The sequence below is a fragment of the Pinus tabuliformis genome, chromosome 4_2, assembly GCF_031772625.1.
Source record: "Pinus tabuliformis cultivar Carrire ecotype Pingquan chromosome 4_2, CPIR1, whole genome shotgun sequence".
Classification (NCBI taxonomy): Eukaryota; Viridiplantae; Streptophyta; class Pinopsida; order Pinales; family Pinaceae; genus Pinus; species Pinus tabuliformis.
This window is the reverse complement of record NC_142304.1, coordinates 480,573,763-480,596,097: the sequence shown is the minus strand read 5'-3', so window position 1 is coordinate 480,596,097 and position 22,335 is coordinate 480,573,763. Positions and strand designations below refer to the sequence as shown.

Sequence of the window (22,335 nt, the reverse complement as noted above, 5' to 3'; positions counted from 1 at the left end):
TCTCATAATTTTATGTGCTTCACTTACTGATAGTGAGTTTATGAAGTGAAGGGAATGAATTCATCCTATCCCATTTGAAGTGATAGCTCCTTCAATCTTCACCTTAATCTTATGACAACTTGCAATCGCAAACAAGCCCAACTCATGTGAAACCATATCTATTGCGGATTCTGTGAAATGACTCGTCAAGAATTCCCGTCTTATTACTAAAATCACTCATTTTTTGCATCTTAGGGAACTTGACCTCTGCATCCAAATGAAACAAGTTGGTTTAAAATGTAAAAAGGAAAACATGTTAAAAAAATACATCATATATTTTATAAAATTAATTATAAAAATTGTAAACAACAAGTATTAACAATATATAGATCTTACCATACATATACAATCTTCTCATAATTTTAAGTGAGAGTTGTGACACTGATTGATAGTGAGTTTATAAAGTGAAGGGAATGAATTCATCCCATTCCATTTTAGGTGAGAGTTGCTTCAATCCTCATCCCATTCTTATGACAGCTGAAAATCGTGACCATGTCCAACTCACACAAAACCATATTGGTTAAGGATTGACGAAATGATACCCCTTAGAAATTCCCCGACCCTTATTAGTAAAATCACTCAATATTAACATCTTAAGGAACTTGACATCAACATCCAAAAAAACAACTTGGTTACTAAAAAGCCTATCAATAAGATACAACCATAATATTATTTTAAACCTAACCCTATCCAACCATAATATCATTTTAAACCCAACCCTCTTTTGTGAAAATTTAATTAATAGACCACACAACTTTGAAAACTAAAAAAACACAAAAACTTTTACATATTTCAAATAATCTTAATATTCCATTAAATTATCATACTTAAACAAAGTAAAATTTTACTAACCATGATAAACATTATAAATATGCTTTCTTACCATTTACTTTACAATAAAGCACTATAAAGCAACATTAACACTAACCTATCTTTTAATATAATTTTAATTCAAATTTCACAACTCTTTCGCTCGAAATGCATCCTATACTATGCTAATTCGTGAATGGATTTTCATACGATCATTATACAAGGAGTATAATACCCTACGCCCTCCATTCCAATTCACCCCTGATACTGATACTCCAGCCATGTTCTCCATGTAGTTTTGCTTCCTCGTTCGCATCTCCTCTTTACGTCAGGCGGCTGCGGCTGCTGCAACGTTACGCCCAACATTTCCACATATTATTTTGTGGAAGCTGTTACTGATTTTTCATAAATCTGGTGAGAGTGTTATCAATTCTGTAAAGCTACCGACGGCAACACATTTTTGCCTGTCGCCATCGAACAAATCGAAGTAATTTTTATATCGATCTCTCGACAAACTGTAGCGAAATCCATGTCATATGTGATATCAGCGAATCGAACTACGACCACGCATCCAGTCCGCCTTGCTGTTCACAAAATGGATAGATTGTGCAGAATGAATATAAAACAGTGTCCCACATGCATAAGACCAGTGCTGTATTACATAACATATTTCTGATACCGACTCTATATTTTATAAGTTATCATGATACTTATGATGATACCCTATCTGTTACCTGATAGCCTATTGCTCATACTTATGGGTATTTGATAGCCTATCGCTGATACCTTCTCTAAATTTTATAGCCTATGCCTGATACGCCATTTGTATTGATAGCCTATCTTTGAGACCTTCTCTAAATTTTATAGCCTATGCCTGATACGCCATTTGTATTGATAGCCTATCTTTGATACCTTCTCTAAATTTTATAGCCTATGCCTGATACGCCATTTGTATTGATAGCCTCTCTTTGATACGCTATAGGTATTTGATAACCTAGTCTCATACGCTATTGGTATTTGATAGTATCTCTGATACGCTATGGTATTTAATAGCCTATCTCTGATATGCTAGCGGTATTTGATAGCCTTTGAAGATGCCCTATATGTATTTGATAGCTATCGCTGATACGCTTGCCATATTTGATACCCTATCGCTGATACGCTCTACGTATTATGATACCCTATCGCTGATACGCTTCCCATATTTGATACCCTATCGCTGATACCCTCTATGTATTTGATACCCTATCGCTGATACGCTTCTCATATTTGATCCAACGGTCAAGATCTAGTTAGATCCGACGGCCCATATAGCCTGTTATTGGACGGCCCAGATTTGGCAAGATTGGACGGACCAGATCGCCCAAGATCTGACGGCCCAGATTTCACGATATTGGACGGCCAAGATCTCCCAGTATCCGACGGTTCAGATTGCCCAGATCGGACGGCACACCTTTTTTAGATCCAATGGTCCAGATCTACTCAATCCGACGGCTCAGATCTGTGCATCTTGGACGGCCCAGATTTGGCAAGATCCGACGGTACATATCGGCCAGATCGTACGGCACACATTTTTTAGATCCAACGGCCCAGATCTACTCAATTCGACGGTTCAGATCTGTGCATATTGGACGGCCCAGATTTGAAGTTATTGGACGGTCCAGATCTGCCATGATCCGACGACCCAGATCAGCCAGATCGGACGGCATACATTTCCCAGATCCGAGGGCCCAGATTTAAGCAATCTGACGGTTCAGATCTGTCTAAGTCTGACGGCCCAGATTTGAAGTTATTGGACGGTCGAGATCTGCCATGATCCGACGGCTCAGATCTGTGCATCTTGGACGGCCTAGATCGCCCAAGATTTGACGGCCCAGATTTGGCAAGATCCGACGGTACATATCGACTTAGATCCAACGGCCCAGATTTGAAGTTATTGGACGGTCCAGATCTGCCACGATCCGACGGCCCAGATCAGCCAGATCGGACAGCACACATTTCCCAGATCCGAGGGCCCAGATTTAAGCGATCTGACGGTTCAGATCTGTCTAAGTCTGACGGTCCAGATTTGAAGTTATTGGACGGTCCAGATCTGCCATGATCCGACGGTCCAGATCGGCCAGATCAGACAGCCCAGATTGGCTGAGATCGACGGCCCAAATTTCCGTGATCCGACGATGCAGATCTGCCCATAAGTGGAACCCCAAATATCAGCCAATAGATGGGTGCCATGTGGCACGTCTTGATGGGTCAGCATAATTATAAAGAGTGCGGAAACGTGTCATGGTTGTCAATGTGGGATATATGGTCAATGCCCTTGTTAGGTTCTCACGCATATACAGGTTACGGGCGCTGCATAGAGATTCAAATGTTATCTTTTCATTTTTCAGATTCATTTCAAACATTAAATTATCTGATTTGGACCATCCAAACAATCTTGAGGCTAAAAGGAAGCTTGAGCTGTTATAACCTGCGTTGAATAGTAACCAGTAAATGATGGATGCACCCACCATTTGATCGCTGAGCTTAAGATTTGGCTCATCATCGAGAGGGATTGTTAAGATTTCAGTCACAAATTCAATTATTATATAATGCTATGCCAATAATTGTTGATGTAATAATGGCTCTGACTGGACATTATGATGATAATTGTTGATGTGATTTACAAAATTTACACAACTCTGTAATGAATCTGGTTTTATCAAATCTGGTTGATTTAAAAGCTAAAAAATTAAAATAGATTTTGCACTTTATTTAAATTATGATAGTAAGTATATTTCTATTTTTAAATTTAATTTATACATTTTTACTATTTAGATTATTATCTGGTATTATTTACATATTTTTATTATTATTTAGATTAAAATCTTGTATTTTCATTAATAATTTTGTCATCAAACTTAATTTATAAATCTATTACAATTATATTAATTTACAAATTTATAAATCTATGTCATCAAACTTAATTTATAAATCTATTACAATTATATTAATTTACAAATTTATAAATCTATTACAATTATATTAATTTACAAATCTATTAGAATTATATTAGTTTGGTTTAATTTAATATAATTTTAAGTTTTTTATAAATCTAATTACAAAATTAATAACATATAAATATAATTTTTTAGAATTTCAATATTTTTTTTCAGAATCTCATTAAATGTGAATGGATTTTGTTTTTATTTTTCTCATTGTTTTGATTTAAAAGCAAAAAAGAATTTCAGTATGTTGATTTAAAAATAAAACAAAATTAGAGTTGTTTTTGCAGTTTATTTATATTATGATAGTAAGCATACTCACCATCTTTAAATCTAATTTACAAATCTTTATCATTATTTAAATTACTATAGTGTATGTTCATCAATAACTCTCAAACTTAACTTATAAATCTATCACAGATCTTTAACATTATTTAGATTACTATAGTGTATGTTCATCAATAACTCTCAAACTTAACTTATAAATCTATCACAGATCTTTATTGTTATTTAGATTACTATAGCGTATGTTCATCAATAACTCTCAAACTTAACTTATAAATCTATCACAATTATGTCAGTAATCTTTAATTCAGTTATGTTAGTAATCTTTAATTCAGTGTAATTTTAGATTATTTAAAAATCTAACTACAAAATCAACCAAATGTAAATATAATTTTCTAGAATCTTTTTCAAAGTAAATGGGGCTTAGTTTTTCTCAAATTTAATTATTCCATAGTTATTTTCTCAAATCTTATCAACCCATTGAAAGAATTTATTGATATCTAGTAGATTAGGGGTTGGAATTAACATAATTATACATCATACTTAGAATAATATAAAACAAAGTTGAACAAATCATTGCCCTTTCAAATCCATAATACAAATATAAACATATCAACCAAAGCAAATATTATTACTTGTTAATTTGTGAACTATCCAATATTTGCATTAAAAAAATATGCTTTAACCATTAAACTTCGAATCATTCAAAACATGTATATGATCTTAATGAGAGCCACAATTTCTAATAATATTCAAACACTTCAAACATTCACAAGATGAGCTAAAATATTGTTTTTATATTTTTTATATTTTAGATTTTTTTTATAAGAATGGGAAATTTGTTTTTCCTAAGCTTCTACAGCTACCACCTAAATCTATTCACATATATTAGATTTAGACTATGTTAATATAATTATCACTATTCCACAATTTACAATTTTGATATCATACTTAGAAAATTATAAAATAAAGTTAAAAATAAGCACTTTAATAATTGCCTTCCAAAGATGTACATATTAACCAAAATCATATTGCTTGCTAATTTGTGAACCATCCAAAATTTGCATTAAGAAGATATATTTCTACCATTTATATGTTTTTTATAATATTGATATTCCTTAACAATTTTGACATAATAATATAAAATAAAGTTAAAAATGAGCATTTTCATCAATTCATATTACAAGTATAAACATATCAACTGAAATTAATATTACTAACACGCTAATATTATTTGTTAATGTGTGAACTATTCAATATTTGTATTAAAAAAATATGTTTTTACCATTTATCAAAACATATCATTAAAGCTTGCCCCACATTATGAATCAGTATAAATGTATGCATTCATATTTAAGCTTTATCATACAACTTAATTTTAATGTTTTTATGTTATTAATTGAAATGATAATATTCATGATTTTTTATATTTTTAAGATTTGCTCTATGTAACATAACTAGTATAGATTTATATCTAAACTTTATCATACAATTTATTTTTAATATTTTTATATGTAACAAATATGCATTTATATTTAAGCTTTATCATACAACTTATTTTTAATAATATAATATTTTTATATTATTAATGGAATTTTTAATATTTTTATATTATTAATTGAAATAAGAGTATGGATTTATATCTAAACTTTATCATACAATTTATTTTTAATAATATAATATTTTTATATTATTAATTGAATTTTTAATATTTTTATATTATTAATTGAAATAATAATATTGATGACTTTTTTATATTTTTACCACTTGCCTCACTTTATGAGTCAACAACGTAACAAGTATGCATTCATATTTAAGTTTTATTAAATGACTTATCTTTAATACTTCTATATTATTAATTGAAATAATAATATTCATGACTATTTCAACGAAGTAACAAGTATGCATTCATATTTGTGAGTCAAAAAAGTAAAAGTACGCATTCATATTTTTAATTTTTATTAAATGACTTTTAAATTTTATTAGATGACTTATTTTTAATGCTTTTATGTTATTAATTGAAATAATAATATTCATGACTTTTTTATATTTTATCTATTTATGTAGGAACCACAACCTTATTTTTCCTATTTTCCGACTTTATTTTTCCTATTTTCCCTGCGCCTCAAAAAAATACTACATAATTTTACCTATTTATGTAGGAACAACAACCCTATTTTTCCTATTTTCCCTAAGCCCCAAAAGATATTACATAAAACTATTCACATATATTGCATTTAGATTAGTATCTATTTTTCCTATTTTCCCTAAGCCCCAAAAGATATTACATAAAACTATTCACATATATTGCATTTAGATCAGTATTAATATAACTATCATAGAGCCCCAAAAGATACTACATAAAACTATTCACATCTATTGCATTTAGATGAGTATTAATATAACTATCATATTTAAGTTTTATTAAATGACATGTTTTTAATGCTGTTATATTATTAATTGAAATAATATATTCATGAATAGATGAGTATTAATATAACTATCATATTTAAGTTTTATTAAATGACATATTTTTAATGCTGTTATATTATTAATTGAAATAATATATTCATGACTTCTTATAGTTAAACTTTTTTTTTAAGAATTTTTTTCCCTATTTTTCCTTAGCCTCAAAAGATACTACTTAAAACTATTCACATCTATTTTGGATTTAGATTAGTATTGATGATTTATTAAATGACTTATTTTTAAAGCTTCTATATTATTAATTGAAGTAATAATATTCATGACTTTTTTATATTTTAGGAAAAACAACCTAAACCCTAAAAGATTAGATAAAACTATTCGCATCTATTGGATTTGGATTTAGATTAGTATTAATGTTTTATTAAATGACTTGTTTTTAATGCTTTTATATTATTAATTGAAATAATAATATTCATGACTTTTTTATATTTTAGGAAATACAACCTTATTTTTCCTAAACCCTAAAAGATACTACATAAAACTATTCGCATCTATTGGATTTAGATTAGTATTAATATAACTATCACTCATACTGGCTTGCAAGACTCTTAAGTTGCATGCAAGAGCAAGATCTTTTAGGAATCGACTCAAGGCTACATGCAAGAGAAATATCTATTAAGAGCAAGATCTATTAGGAATCAACTCAAGGCTACATGCAAAAGCAATATCTATTAAGAATCAATTCCAAGTAGTGAAAGAATCTAATTTTTTATTACTTGACAATGTGATGCATTGACAAAAATTATTGCTTAACAATGTGATGCATTGACAAAATTTGCAAGATCTATCAATCTCTATTGGATTTGAATTAATATTAATATAACTATCACTCACAGTTACTCGTAGGACTCTTAGGCTACATGCAAGAGAAAGATCTATTAGGAATCAACTCAACTCTACATGCAAGAGCAATATCTATTACTTCAAGTAGCGAAAAAATCAACTATTTTTTAATAGATACATTAACAAAAGTTCTTTCCCTATATAGTTGTTGTAGCCTAATCAACGTCAACTCTCCATGCAAGAGCAATATCTATTAATTCAAGTAGCGAAAGAATCAAATATTTTTTAATAGATGCATTAACAAAAGTTCTTTCCCTATATAGTTGTTGTAACCTAATCAACGTCGCCATCAAGTATATCAAGTATATCATTACTCAACTATGTAAGACAAAAGTGAACAAGAATTTGTGGCAAGTATATCATTACTCAACTATGTAAGACAAAGGTGAACAAGAATTTGTGGCAACAAGAAAAACTTAAGAGATCACAAGCCACCATATTTTCTAATAAATTTTATTTTATTTTTTTTATTTACATACACTTTTTTTTATAGAAAAAACAAATTGTAAAAAAAATTAGGATTTTATTAAAATATTATATATCTTTTACAAAATCTATTTGTAAGGAAAACTGAAAATTTTACTAGAGAAATTTTTACATTATACAACTTTAAATCAAATTTCCTATCTTAGGCATATATTCATCATTTGAGAAATTTTCGTTTGAGAAATTTTACTAGCAAATATATTAGTAGAAATGATATTGCTAAAACATTTCTACAACTTTAAATCAAATTTCGTCTTTTAAGAATATATTCATCATCTCTTAGGAATATATTCATCATTTGATAAAAATGGGGAACTTTACTTTCTTTCTTCTCATGGAGATTTCTCAGAGAGATTTCCTAAAAAAAACAAGAGATTTCCTTAAAAAAAACAAGAGAAAAACAAGAGAAAAAATTGTGCAGCTAGCAGCTTCAAAGGTTGATTGTGACTTCTTTAGTGGATTGTGACTTCTTTCCCAAAAAGTTGTGGATTGTGATTGCTTTCCAAAAAACAATCGACTTTCAGCAGCTTCAAAGCTTCAGAGGTAGTGGATTGTGATTTTTTCACAATTAAAAAAAAATTGACTCCAAACATTTTATCAAACATTTTCTCATAAACTCCATGTGCACAAATGTGGACAAAATACATGTCTTATACCCCATGGAAAAATGACTTGAACCCAATGGAAAAATGAATAATAAAAAATGAACAATGAATAAAAAAAAATGACTTCAGAATTTTTCCACCAACTAATATCATAAACTCCATGTGGACAAATGAATACATACATGTCTTAAACTCAATGGAAAAATAAACTCCATGTGGACGAATGAATACATACATGGAAAAATGAATAAAAACAATGAACAATGAATAAAAAAATACTATAGGAATATAAATGTACTTCTTGTGAAGTGTACTCGCATGGCAATTGAAAAACAATTAATTGTGACAAGTATTCAAAAGGTAATTGAGAACCAATTAATTGATAATCCTGTGTGGTTAATGAATAATTTGGTAATCAACTGATTGCCAAAAAAAATCATTTTTCTGTTACTCGAATCTTATCACAAAATTGTATTTTCGTATTTTGAACGATTACTGTAGAAATCCCCCTTTGCAGGTTAAGCTCTTCCCCTTATCTCATCTCATGAAATTAGTATGAAATTGGTAAAACTTTCATTGCATTGCATATTAAACTCTCCACACTCTCTCTTTGTAGGTTATGGTCTTCTCCCTGAAATCATCTGCATAAATTACCATCAAAACTGCAGAATTGGTAAAACTTTCATTGCATTGCATATTAAACTCTCCACTCACTCTCTCTTTGTAGGTTATGGTCTAGTGTGTCTCCCATGAAATCATCTGCATAAAATTATACCATCAAAACTGCAGATACCCTCCCATCCTTGGAATGGAATGCAACAATGAGTCCACTGAAAATTTATTAATTCACTTCTTACACACTTAACAGATGGACTCACTGACCACCTTCAAATTCTGCCTTTAAGTGGAGCTCTACTGCAAATGTGAGCTTCACCGGAAAGGGAACAATGCAATCATAGAAATTCTGATTGAAAAAACCATAAAATCATACCATCAAAACTGCAGATACCCTCCCATCCTTGGAATTGCAACAATGAGTCCATTGAAAATTTATTAATTCACTTCTTACACACTTAAGAGATGGACTCACTGACCACCTTCAAGTTCTGCCTTTAAGTGGAGCTCTACTGCAAATGTGAGCTTCACCGGAGAGGGAACAATGCAATCATAGAAATTCTGATAAAGAAAAACTATCCTGGAACGTTTCAGGGAAAAAAAAGAAGAGTAAAAAAACTCTTGGAACGTTTCACAATAAATTTGCTCCTGATAATATACCATCAAAACTGTGGATACCCTCCCATCCTTGGAGTTGCAACAATGAAATTGTCCATTGAAAATTTATTAATTCAATTCTTACAGACTTTTCAACCGATGGACTTCAATGACCACCTTCAAATTCTGCCTTTAAGTAGAGCTCTATTGCACATGTGAGCTTCACGGTGAAGGGAACAATGCAGTCATAGAAATTCTGAAAAAGATAAAAATATGCCTAAAAAAATCATATTTTTAGGTTCGCAATTTATTAATATGTAATTTACACTCGGAAGCACTCGAAGGATGAAATGGGACTGGATATATAAACCATTTCATTGCCCTGTAATTGACTTTCGAGGCATTCAATTCATTTGAAGGACAACTGGATCTCTTCTTGACTTTCAAGGCATTCAATTCATTTGAAGGACGACTGGATCTCCTCTCAAGCACACAAACTGTCACAAAGACCAGGATCATAACACAGATACAATAGCATGAAGGATGAAATGGGGCTGGATATATAAAGTTATAAACCATTTCATTGCCCTGTAATTGACTTTCAAGGCATTCAATTCATTTGAAGGACGACTGGATCTCTTCTCTCAAGCACACAAACTGTCACAAAGACCAGGATCATATCACAGATACAGTAGCATGAATCATGAATGTTGTTTGTTGTTCCTGCAGCAAAAAAGAGGTAGCTCAATAATCAAATAGGCAAGTAAATAATCAAACATATAAGCTGTAATCCAAAGGCAAAAAAGTTGGCCTTACGACTAGCCCAATCGTTCAAGATTGATCAATGATAGTTGCACACTGACTCTCAGGGGCTACTCTCATAATGTGAAGAAGAGTAAGGGCCATTGTAATCAAGGGAAGCCCGGACAGAAAGCTTTGATGCCCGTGGCTTGGGCAAGCATTCAAAGGAACTATACTTAAATTTGGCCAGCCTTACCTGTAGAGCTCCACTGCAAAAGTAAATTGATAGTCATTGTTACTGCCCATGATGTCAACCAATTTGACAAAGTAGCTACACTACCACCCACACCCTTGACATTAACAGGGAGTATCTGCAGTAGGAAAGGACTATTCAAAAGAAATCATTGCAACTATTGTTTAAACAGATGCATAAAGATACTGGTTGAACAATGGAATTAGATCAATATGAAGAAAAGATGTAGTAATTAATTTGTGCTGAGAAGCAGTCATCTCAGTGAATATCTAAGAAGGTACATTACCTCAGACATAATCCATGGGATGGCCCAACACCAAGCGAGAATGAAGCAATATAAATCTGTAATGAAACCATCAACCAATAATATTAACTATTTATCACATACAAAAGAAATCAAAAGAAATCAGTGCATCTATTGTTTAAACTGCTGCATAAAGATACTGGTTGAACAATGGAATTAGATCAATATGAAGAAGAGATGTAGTAATTAACTTGAATTGATCTCATAGGGAATATCTAAGGAGGATATCTAAGAAGGTACATTACCTCGGACATAATAATCCCATGAGATGGCCCAACACCAAGCGAGAATGAAGCAATATAAATCTGTAATGAAACCATCGACCAATAATATTATAATAACTATTTATTACATACAAGATGATGGCAGCAACTACAGGCCCATCTTATACAATACACTGACAACTGGAACTCTAAAACGTACCTGCAGACTCACTAAAGCCAAAATAGTGAAGAATGTTTCATATTGAGAATCTACTGCAGAATGAGCCTGAAACAGAAGAAAATAAATTTAGCCCTCACACAGCCAAATAAGGAATTTCAGATAATATTCAAACCAAATAAGAAATTTCAAATAATATTCGAATCATGATTTTATAAAATACATTGACAACTGGAACTCTAAAACGCACCTGCAGACTCACTAAAGCCAAAATAGTTAAAAATGTTTCATATTGAGAATCGATATGCAGAATGAGCATGAAACAAGAAGAAAATAAATTTAGCCCTCACATATCAAAAGATGCACTATTACAAATAACAACCTATGTGTTTTCAATGCCTTCTTTAACCTTTTAAAAAGACTCATATTTTATGCCATGGGATGAAATCAATCAAAATCTAAGTATTGCAAAAAATTAATGGTCTCAATACCTAGTAAAGATAAGAAAGTATTACCTTTCTCTTTAATGTTCTCATTCAACCATTTAAAAGACTCCTTTTGCATGCCATATGCTGAAAAGAATTATAATCTAGGTACCGTAAAACGTTGGTGGTATTGGTACCTAGTAAAGCTAACAAAGCATTTTCTTTCTCTTCATGGCTTCCATTCAACCTTTTATAAATACTCCTATTATATGCATGTGCTGATTCATTCCTTTTGAATGCCATATGCTGAAAAGAATTATAATCTAGGTACCGTAAAACGTTGGTGGTATTGGTACCTAGTAAAGCTAACAAAGCATTTTCTTTCTCTTCATGGCTTCCATTCAACCTTTTATAAATACTCCTATTATATGCATGTGCTGATTCATTATCTTTCTCTTCATTGCTTCCATTCAACCTCCTATAAATACTCTTATTATATGCATGTGTTGAAATGAATACAATGTTAGGATTTTAAAGATACTCCTATGGATTTTATAAATACTCCTAGGATTTTATAAATACTCCTATTATATGCATGTGCTGAAATGAATCAAAATCTAATTGGCACACAATGTTAGTAATCCTAGTGCATGGCAAAGTGAGGAAAGCATTATATTCTTCGATCATTTCAAAATCTAATTGGCACACAATGTTAGTAATCCTAGTGCATGGCAAAGTGAGGAAAGCATTATATTCTTCAATTAGGTTGCATGTGTTGAAATGAATCAAAATCCAATTGGCACACAATGTTAGGATTTTATAAATACTCCTATTATATGCATGCGCTGAAATGAATCAAAATCCAATTGGCACACAATGTTAGTAATCTAGTGCATGGCAAAGTGAGGAAAGCATTATATTCTTCGATTAGGTTTCCTTGAGGGGGTTAAATAGTTTTTTGTTTAGGGGTCACTTCTAGGATACTAAGAATTAATTAAATGCTCAACAAGTAGTCCAATCAAACTTTTAAATTAGTCACCAAACTCCGTAAAAGGTTCAAACTTGTTCGCTAGAGTTGACATGAGAATGGCCATATCCCAATTTGAAAATCTCTCCTTCGACTAATCTTGTGGATTTGTTACTATACTCATTTGCCATGGATATGGTTTTCATACTTCATGCCAATTCTTGGATCCTATGACTTCCCACAAAAGCCCAAAGAAAATTGATTTGACACTTTTTATTTTAAATTGCATATTTTTAATACGACTAGTTTAACATGGAAATTACCAAATAAGTTGAAATTGAAATGAAAGAGAAGCAATAACAAACTATTCACACAACGAACACAAAAACTACCTTGGGAAAATCATTACTTGTGTTAGGTGAGTCATAGAGTGGAAGGTAAGGTACATGACTACCTTGGGAAAATCATTACTTGTGTTAGGTAAGTCATAAAGTGGAAGGTACATGACTACCTTGGGAAAATCATTATTTGTCATTATTTGTGTTAGGTGAGTCATAAAGTGGAAGGTTCATGGAATTATACTTTTCAATATTTTCCAAGGGAGAAATTGGGTGAAGGCAATAATGACGTATCATTGAATACGGTAATGAAGGCGAAATGGGTAGTTTCATTTTACATAATAGCCATTATAATTCATGTAGTCTAATCCATGTAGTCTAATTTGCAGGTTTGGTCTGTAATATGGGTGCTTGTATTTTCAAGAACCCTAATCCATGTAGTCTAATTTGCAAATTTGGTCTGCAATATGGGTGCTTGTATTTTCAAGAACCCTTCATATGATTTCCTTAGTGATTTTGGTGGAGTTTTGGTGGAGTCCATTGAGCTTGTGAAATATTGAGTTTCATACAGAACATGTTGGATTTGGATTGCTTGAAAAGTGGTAAGCACAGTTCAAATAGTGGGAAGGGGAAGCTAGGGGAGAATTGGAAGAATAAAAAGTGAAAAATAGGAGGAGGAAAGAGTCAGAGGTAAGGATGGCAGTAGGGGAAGGTCGTATAGTCTATCAGGCTTTGCATTACGTTAATAAATTTCTTAATTGGAAAAGTTGCTTTGTATTACGTTAATAAGTTTCTTAATTGGAAAATTTGTTCAAAGAAGATATATATGGCAGTAGGGGAAGGTCGTATAGTCTATCAGGCTTTGTATTACGTTAATAAATTTCTTAATTGGAAAATTTGCTTTGTATTACGTTAATAAATTTCTTAATTGGAAAATTTGTTCAAAGAAGATATATAAGGAGTTGTTGAACTTATGGATGCAGTTGGTCCAGGCCTTAGTGATTGAGTGTGAACCCTCTTTTTTTAATATTAATGAGGGGTTGGATAGGTTTCACTTTATAAAATGAATAGGATATTGATTCATCATTAAGGGATCTTTATTCTTTTCATTGAAACCCTAGCATCCATGTTGTGATCCAGGATCTTTATTCTTTTCATTGAAGCCCTAGCAAAAGGGAAGTTCTGTGGCAGTAATTACACTTTAATTCAATACGAGATTCTGAGGATAAGGAAGCTAGTTCCACTATGAAATGGTACCTATGATGTTGGGCACAAATCAAGATCCAAATTCTGATTCAAGCAAGCCAAAGTCCTGAAGCCTGAGGGACTGTTACAAAGGTCTGCAGAGTCTCAAACAAAGTATGCGAAGTATGCGAAGCTCTGGATCAATCAGTGATACAATGATGCATTGATCTCCGATCTTTTGGTTCGGATACAAATTTACTCCTCATTGAACTACTAGACTGAATTTCAGTGCAAAGTTCTGAAAAGTATCAAGACATGTCTATAAAGAACCCATAACAACAGTGATCCGAAATCATCATTACAGTTGATGAATAGTGATAGAAGTTTCTCCAAGAGTCAGTGATACGAATTAATTCCTGAGGTATAATACAATGATATATGTTGTCTCTTCAAATTCAAGTGATATATATGATGCGAGCTACACAAACAATGTGTAGTACGAATTCATTCCAAAGAAGATCGAGAAGATGAAAAAGAAGCCAAGATGTAAAAGCTGAATTTGAAGGCTGAGATGAGCTACTAAGGAGGTCGTAACTTGATCCATTCTAATAAAACAATGTGTAATACGAATTCATTCCAAAGGAGATGGAGAAGATGAAAAAGAAGACAAGATGTAAAAGCTGAATTTGAAGGCTAAGATGAGCAACTAAGGAGGTCGTAACTTGATCCATTCTAATAAAACAATGTGTAATACGAATTCATTCCAAGGAGATGGAGAAGATGAAAAAGAAGACAAGATGTAAAAGCTGAATTTGAAGGCTAAGATGAGCAACTAAGGAGGTCGTAACTTGATCCATTCTAATAAAACAATGTGTAATACGAATTCATTCCAAAGGAGATGGAGAAGATGAAAAAGAAGACAAGATGTAAAAGCTGAATTTGAAGGCTAAGATGAGCAACTAAAGAGGTCGTAACTTGATCCATTCTATTAAAAAATTCCAGAATATTTTTGTCAAGAAGGAACAAGTTCTCAAGAAGTAAGCTAGGTTTTTAAATCTAGTCATGCTCATGGAGAAATTGTTCTTGTAATAAAGTAACCAAGTTTTGAGAGAAAGGGATCATCTTTCTCAACGAATCTTGTAGAATGTAGTCATTATGGAGGCCAAATAGGCCTAGAATGTAGTCATTATGGAGGCCGAATAGGCCTAGTAGGGCTACTAGAAGAAAAAAGAAAAACGACCACAGGTGCATATTTCTCAAGTGAAAGCTGAGCGAAGGAATGCCACTTTCCTCAAGTCTGTAAAGAAGAAACATGACATTGGTACATTGCAGAACAGCGAAGGAATGCCACTTTCCTCAAGTCTGTAAAGAAGAAACATGACATTGGTACATTGCAGAACAGCGAAGGAATGCCACTTTCCTCAAGTCTGTAAAGAAGAAACATGACATTGGTACATTGCAGAACATGAGAAACTGGATGGTCAAGTTAGAAGGCATCTATGGGCACGTGTTGAAAAGCAGACTCTCTACTATAAGATCAAGGATTTCTGGGCATTATAGGAAGGCCGTAAGGCCTGTTTTAGAGGGTTAAGAAGCCTAGCAGAATGCTAGTGCAAGACCACATCCTCCAGAAGAAAAATGTGCATGAGATCAGGGTCCAAGGAGAAGATCGTTGCTAGTTTGTGGCTACCCTAGATTGGGCCAAGAAACTCAGAAAGGGGCTGAGATCTGAAGGAGTCTTGGAGATCTAGCAAGATGCCGTCAAGGAGAAATGGATAAAGGAGATGTTATTTGTTAGATCTATTCCTGAAGTGAATATGACAGATTTTTGTGATCCGTCCTGAGGGTTTATTTCATGTTGCTACAGCCCCAAAGTCTGTACCACACACACTCAGATTCATAATGAAAAAGGAGGGCTGAGGCCCCTAGAGACTAGATTTCATACCCTGTGACAATGCTACCACTTGTATGCTTGTCTATGCGGATGGATTTGAAGGTTAGGGTGGCTGCAATCAGAGAAGAGCAGCGTGGTTCTGAACAGAAAAGGAGTGGTCTGTACAATGAGGAATAAGAGCCCAGCTTTGGGCTAGAGAAAAGATCTGTCTTGAAGGGACTAGGACAGAGGTGTGTAAGCCCTAGATAAAGGCAGATATAGCAAGCTATAGTTAAGGGTTTTTAAAGTGATACGTTGACTCTTAAGCGGTTGTCCCAAAGTTAGATCATCAACAGGGCAGCATATTACCTCAGTGAATGTACAGTAGAATGAGCAGTTGGGCAGCAGTTAGGGCATGTACAATAAAGAAAGTGAATGACAGTTTTTGAGCAGCCTAAGGACAGTCAATCATGGACTGTTAGTGGCAGTGAAGAATCCCTAGGAGAGGGCAGACTCAGAGCCCTAGATCTGGGTAGATCGAACAACAGTTTAGTGGACCTATTGTTGGGTGGACTGCTAGGAAAAGCCCTAAGATTCTATCATACCTGAGGAGGCAAACAGCAGAAGTGTGGGCTGTGTAACAAGCCCTAGTTCAGTCATCTAAATGATAGATAGAGGACTGATAAGAGGGTAGATTTGTGGAACCCTAATACAGTACAAGTTTGGTACCATTAAGAGGGCATTTTGTTGAAACCCTAAAAAGACCTCAAGTACAGTGGACTATTAGGATGCAAATTTGGAGCCCTAGGAGTTGCAAGATGAGCAATGTCAGTGATAAGAGGGTTGGTTGAAGAAACTACAACCATTGTTGGTTGCTGATGTAAGGGACGAATGAGTACTTCTGACACAAATTGAGGCTTGTTGATGAATTCTCCCTGGTCGAGAGGGAGTGAGCATGGATTTCTCCTCTCAGGTTGAGAGGGAGTGAGCATGGATTTCTCCTCTCAGGTTGAGAGGGAGTATGGTTCGACAGTGGTTCTCCCTGTGTCATGTACTAGGCTAGGACTAACAACCGTACGCTGATGTAAGGGACGTATGAGTACTTCTGACACAAATTGAGGCTTGTTGATGAATTCTCCCTGGTCGAGAGGGAGTGAGCATGGATTTCTCCTCTCAGGTTGAGGGAGTATGGTTCGACAGTGGTTCTCCCTGTGTCATGTACTAGGCTAGGACTAACAACCATAAGTCTAGTGCATCCACCACGGATAGGGAGAATGATGATTTGAATTAGCATGGTTCTCCTTGTGTCAAGCACTATGACGGAATACAACTAATATCCTAAGTCAAGCACTATGAAAAATTACAACTAATGTTCTAAGTCAAGCACTATGACGGATTACAACTAATATCCTAAGTCAAGTACACGGGCATGGATAAGGAGAATGGTGGATTGGATAGGCATCTTTGACAAACATTCTTAAGTCATGTAGTGTGATGGATTAGAATGAAAATCCCAAGTCACATGGACTCGGATAAGAATAGTCCGATGGACAAACATTTCCTTGAGGAAAATGATTTGATGAAAGATATACACCAAGTATCCTAGGTGGAATCTAGGATAGAATCTTAAATCGCTGACGCTACCAATCCAAGTATCACAACAAGACTACTTTGCACAGCAAAACAATATACAACAATAAATCTACTAGTGGACAAAATATTTACATCTTTTTACAAATTTATACAACCAACCAACTTCGCTATATTAATCAAACTGATAATACAACCGTCTAAGGCTCTCGTACCCGGGATAATGGCCCTCACACATCCACTAGTACAAGATATACAACTAGGGTTTGGCGTTGGTCACTTTGACAACCAATCTACCTTGAACAAGATACACTGACCATTTGGTTGATGTAGCGCTCTCTCTCAACTCCTCTCAACTAGGGTTTGGCGTTGGTCACTTTGACAACCAATCTACCCTGAACAAGATACACTGACCATCTGGTTGATGTAGCGCTCTCTCTCAACTCCTCTCGTTCGTACCTTGAAAACACTTGCCCAGTTCTTTGGCTCTCAATCTGCAGCAACACAACTCTACCTCTATCAATGAACCAGCGCCATTAGGTCACTAAACTCGACTCCAACAACACAACTCTACCTCTATCAATCAACCAACGCCATTAGGCTACTAAACTCGGCTCCACCTGCTCTTTTGCGACTTTCTTCCCACTAGGGCCTTCCTGTGCTACCCGATGAAAACACACTTAGGGTCGGAGGGCTTCCCACTATCACTATCAAATGTCTTTATCCAACAATGAACTTAGAGCATGGAGGACTGCCCAACTTCTACTATAGATGTCCTTCTCTATAAAGTAAGTCTAGGGCTACTAATCCTGGCTGATCAAACCTTTGAGCTCTTCTTTTTCCTCTTCTAACAATCCCTTAGTCCTTCAAGAGATTTGTTCCTTAGGGCTTGAAGCAAGCCTCTGCAATCCTCCACAAGTTGCTCTTTAGGTTGCTCCAACTCTGCCACTTCTAGCAGGACTAAAGTCCTTCTTAGGTCACTGCACTTAGGGCTCATATATGGACCACTTTCACGCTGCCCTCCATCAGTCCACAAATGTCCATACAAAACCAATCAAACATCAATGATTTCTAGGACATTGTATCGAGGCCAAAGGGGAAATCAGTAGTCAATTCGAGATGGATCTTCAAGATCAAACATGCTACAAATGGTAACATATAGAAGTACATGACTAGGTTTGTGGCCAGAGGGTTTTCCCAAAAGGACAAAGTGGATTATGAGGAGACATTCACTCTAGTCGCCAAATACATTTATGTCAGGGCTATGATGTCTATTGCTTTAGAGATGGGGTAGAGGATACATCATTGTTTTTTCATTCCTGGTACATAAACATGTCATTTACTTGAAATGAACCTCCTTACTCGAGACGGAACTTTATGGTTCCAACCTCGTTCACTGCATACTTGTCATCGTTACCTCCACAAACAACTCGCTTTAGAAATAGGGTGGAGGATACATCATTGTTTTTCCAGTCCTGGTACATATAACATGTGCTTTACTTGCAATGTACATCCTAACTTGAGCTAGAACTTGATGGTTCCAACCCCATTCACTACATACTTGTCATCATTACCTCCACAAACAACTCTTAGTCACTATTCGTCAAACTGCTAAATAGATCTCATGCCTCTTGTGACATTGTTTGATGCACCACTATCCAAGTACAAGTCAATTGATGGTGTTGGTTTATAGACAGGAGATAGAAACCACTATCTACCTGTATTTTTCTTCCCCTTTCCCTATCTTGCCTTACTAGCATGGGATAGGTTCTGATCATCACCCTTTTGTTGGCCTCCTAGAGATTTCTCTCAAATCTCTTCCTAGAAAAAATCATCCCATAATCTGTCCCAATTAGGATGATGCTCTCGTGCAAAGATGCCCTTCATGAAAGGAGTCCATAGCTTGGTGAAGCCATTAAGGATCGTCCTTACCATTTCATCATATGTCACGAGTCATGATCACCCCAACTGTTGCCAACTCATCACATACTCGTGTGATCTTCGTCAGATAACTGGTCACAGTATCTGATCTGGTCATCTTGGTGTTCTTGAGTTTCACTCTCAGCAAAAAAAAAATTGTTTGTGTTATCACTTTGATAAAGCTTCATTAAAGCCTCCCACATCTCCCTTATTGTCCTCGAGGATGATCCTTCACTGCATCTAAGATAGTTCTCCTAGATTTCACATCCTTTTGGTTATAGGTAGCCAATTCTGCAACGTATGCAAGGTGAGTTTGGTGTTAGTTGTTAGTTTTTGTAGCATCGGATGTGCTCTAGTCTCAAAAATTTATGGAGAGGCTAAAATACATGAGATCTCCATAACCCAGAAATCGTTTCTGGAAATTCCACCTAGAAGTGTATGAATTAGATTATTAGCCGATTTTTAAATATCTATTAAGTCTAAACTTAGGGAATATGGTTAATTAATCATTATTAATTGAGATAAAGTGAGAATTCTCTAGAAAATCACATGGATCGACAAGGAATTAATCTGGGCCCTTGATTAAGTTTTAATCTTGGTCGTTGGTGCTCCAACAAAGGATTATAAGAAGAAGTCGATGGGTAGATGGAGAATACACTTGTGGGATTCGATTTCTTTGGTAGTTCGATTTCCAGAGAGCAGCAGTCGTTGCCGAAAACCAGAGAAGAACATAGAAATAGTGAGGGGCAGAGACAATGAGGCTGGAGGAAGTTTTCTAGATCCAATGAGTGCATTTGCAAAGAGGCCGAAATTTCTCCAAGAAGTTGCGCAGAGGCAGCGCAGAAGATTCATTAAACAATTCGAATTGCTGAGGAAGGAAGACATTTTTAGTTCCAGAGGCCAGGCAGAGGTTCCAGAGTGCCAAAGAAGCGTTTTTGTAGCCAGATACAGGCAGGACAACTTGATTAACAGACGATTCAGGCAGCACGTGTGGCAGGCGGCTTCAGCTTGACACAGAGCCTGCGCAGGCCCAGTTGGACGACTTGCTTTTCAGTAGCAGTCAAGTGTTGGGATTGCTCAAAGTGAGGGTAATTTCCCTCTGGATATTTTTGCCAGTGTTTTCTTTGCAGGATAGCCAACATTCGATATCTAGATTATTGTACTCAAAATTTCTCACTGCTGCATAATAATAAAAACCCTCAACTACTGCATCGGTTTTCCGAAGTTGGGTTTTTGTGGGGACATTTGTCCAAAAATAATTGTCATATTTTTATGTGTGCGCTAGATTTTCTCGAGCGTTATTTTCTTCCACAGTTTATTGGTGAAAATCACAGTGCAAATTATTTGATATTTGTCATAGCAAATAAATTGTTAAATAAATTAACAATTAAGAAAATAATTTTCAGTTGTTGTGATAGATGAAATTTTCACATGGTATCGGAATGCGAGTGATGAGGCGAGAAAAGCTCAAAAGCGGAGAAGGGAATTTCATTATTTAGAGGAGCAACAGGCCGAAATTCTCAGAGGTTGCGCAGTACCTAGACAGGCAGATCGAATTGTTGGGCAAGGGTTTGATTTTCAATTGCAGGTTGGCAGAAAAATTGATTTTCCCATGATAGTGATTCCAACAATCAGAGGGAGCAGTAACAGCTCAGATTTTTCACTGAGCAGATTCCTTGGTTGGACGCAGAGGGTTTTGTAGCAACAAAATCCGTGTCAGGTGGAAAGAGAAAAGCACACACAATAAAGGGAAAATTTCTCTCAGGGGGTTTCGAGTTTCAGAGACCTGATTTTTCAGTTGCAGATTGGCAGTTGCCATGAGCAAAATTTCTCACTCCAGAAGGGAGTGCAAATAGCAGATTCAACAGCCGAGCAGGTGAAAGAGGGAGATTTCCGTCCCAGTTTTTGAGATTCGCAAATTTTGCAGCTTTGCAGAGATGGTCATACAAGATTTCCAGATGAGGTCGTACGAATTAGCCAGAATGGGGATCTGGGCAGCAGATCGACTTCCAGCTGTCGAAGACAGGTGTTGAAGGAAGTGTGAGTTGTCTAGTGCGAGTTGCAAAGCGAAGAAAGGTTCAGTAAGGGACAAGGCTCAAAAGGAGGTAATAGGGCACTAGATCCAAGTGGAGGAGGAGTATGAGGCTCCAATGTGCGAGATGGCCAGGGTCCAACACAGTTGCAACAAGGAGATCAGTTCGATCAGTTCCAAATTGTTACAGCGGGACCATTACCTTTGCTATAGGAGCCCATAGTATCATAGTAGCAGACTTAGTGTCAGCAGGCGTTGTCAATAATTTAGATGACAGTTGCAAATCTAGTTGCAATCAGTACACGTAAGACAGTTGCAAAGCTAGATGCAGTGACACAGGTAGTGTGAATTGCCCAGTTGCAATATGCAGGTGCAATTCTAGCCAGAAGATTCCCAGCGCAGAGCTACGCAATCCAATTCCAATGTAGGAGGATAGTGTAAGTTGCAAGGAGGGAGCAGAGAGATTTCCCATAAGGAGATCGACACTCAAAAGGAGACTAGTTTCAGAGGGAGAAACCCTATGGAAGCTAGTACTTCAGGATCTGGGGAGATCAGACTCATTATTCCAGTGATTG

At 35.0% G+C, this 22,335-nt stretch overlaps 1 protein-coding gene across 7 annotated transcripts in view; it reads right to left on the bottom strand.

Moving 5' to 3' along the window:
• Positions 1 to 9,842: 9,842 nt before the first annotated feature.
• Positions 9,843 to 22,335, bottom strand: part of LOC149170040 (sugar transporter ERD6-like 6) — a 35,575-nt gene continuing 23,082 nt past the window's right edge. For 2 of the 7 annotated variants that reach the window (XM_089428864.1, XM_089428866.1), the window contains 5 exons: positions 11,473 to 11,538; positions 11,295 to 11,354; positions 11,032 to 11,087; positions 10,749 to 10,863; positions 9,843 to 10,474 (listed from right to left, as the gene is read on the bottom strand). In XM_089428864.1, the coding sequence (XP_089284990.1) occupies positions 10,362 to 10,474; positions 10,749 to 10,863; positions 11,032 to 11,040 (237 nt within the window). In that variant the 5' untranslated portion in view covers positions 11,041 to 11,087; positions 11,295 to 11,354; positions 11,473 to 11,538 and the 3' untranslated portion in view covers positions 9,843 to 10,361. Of the gene's footprint in view, positions 10,475 to 10,748; positions 10,864 to 11,031; positions 11,088 to 11,293; positions 11,355 to 11,472; positions 11,539 to 11,680; positions 13,915 to 22,335 lie in introns of those variants that run through there. The other 5 variants (XM_089428863.1, XM_089428862.1, XM_089428865.1 and 2 more) reach the window with 5 other exon arrangements.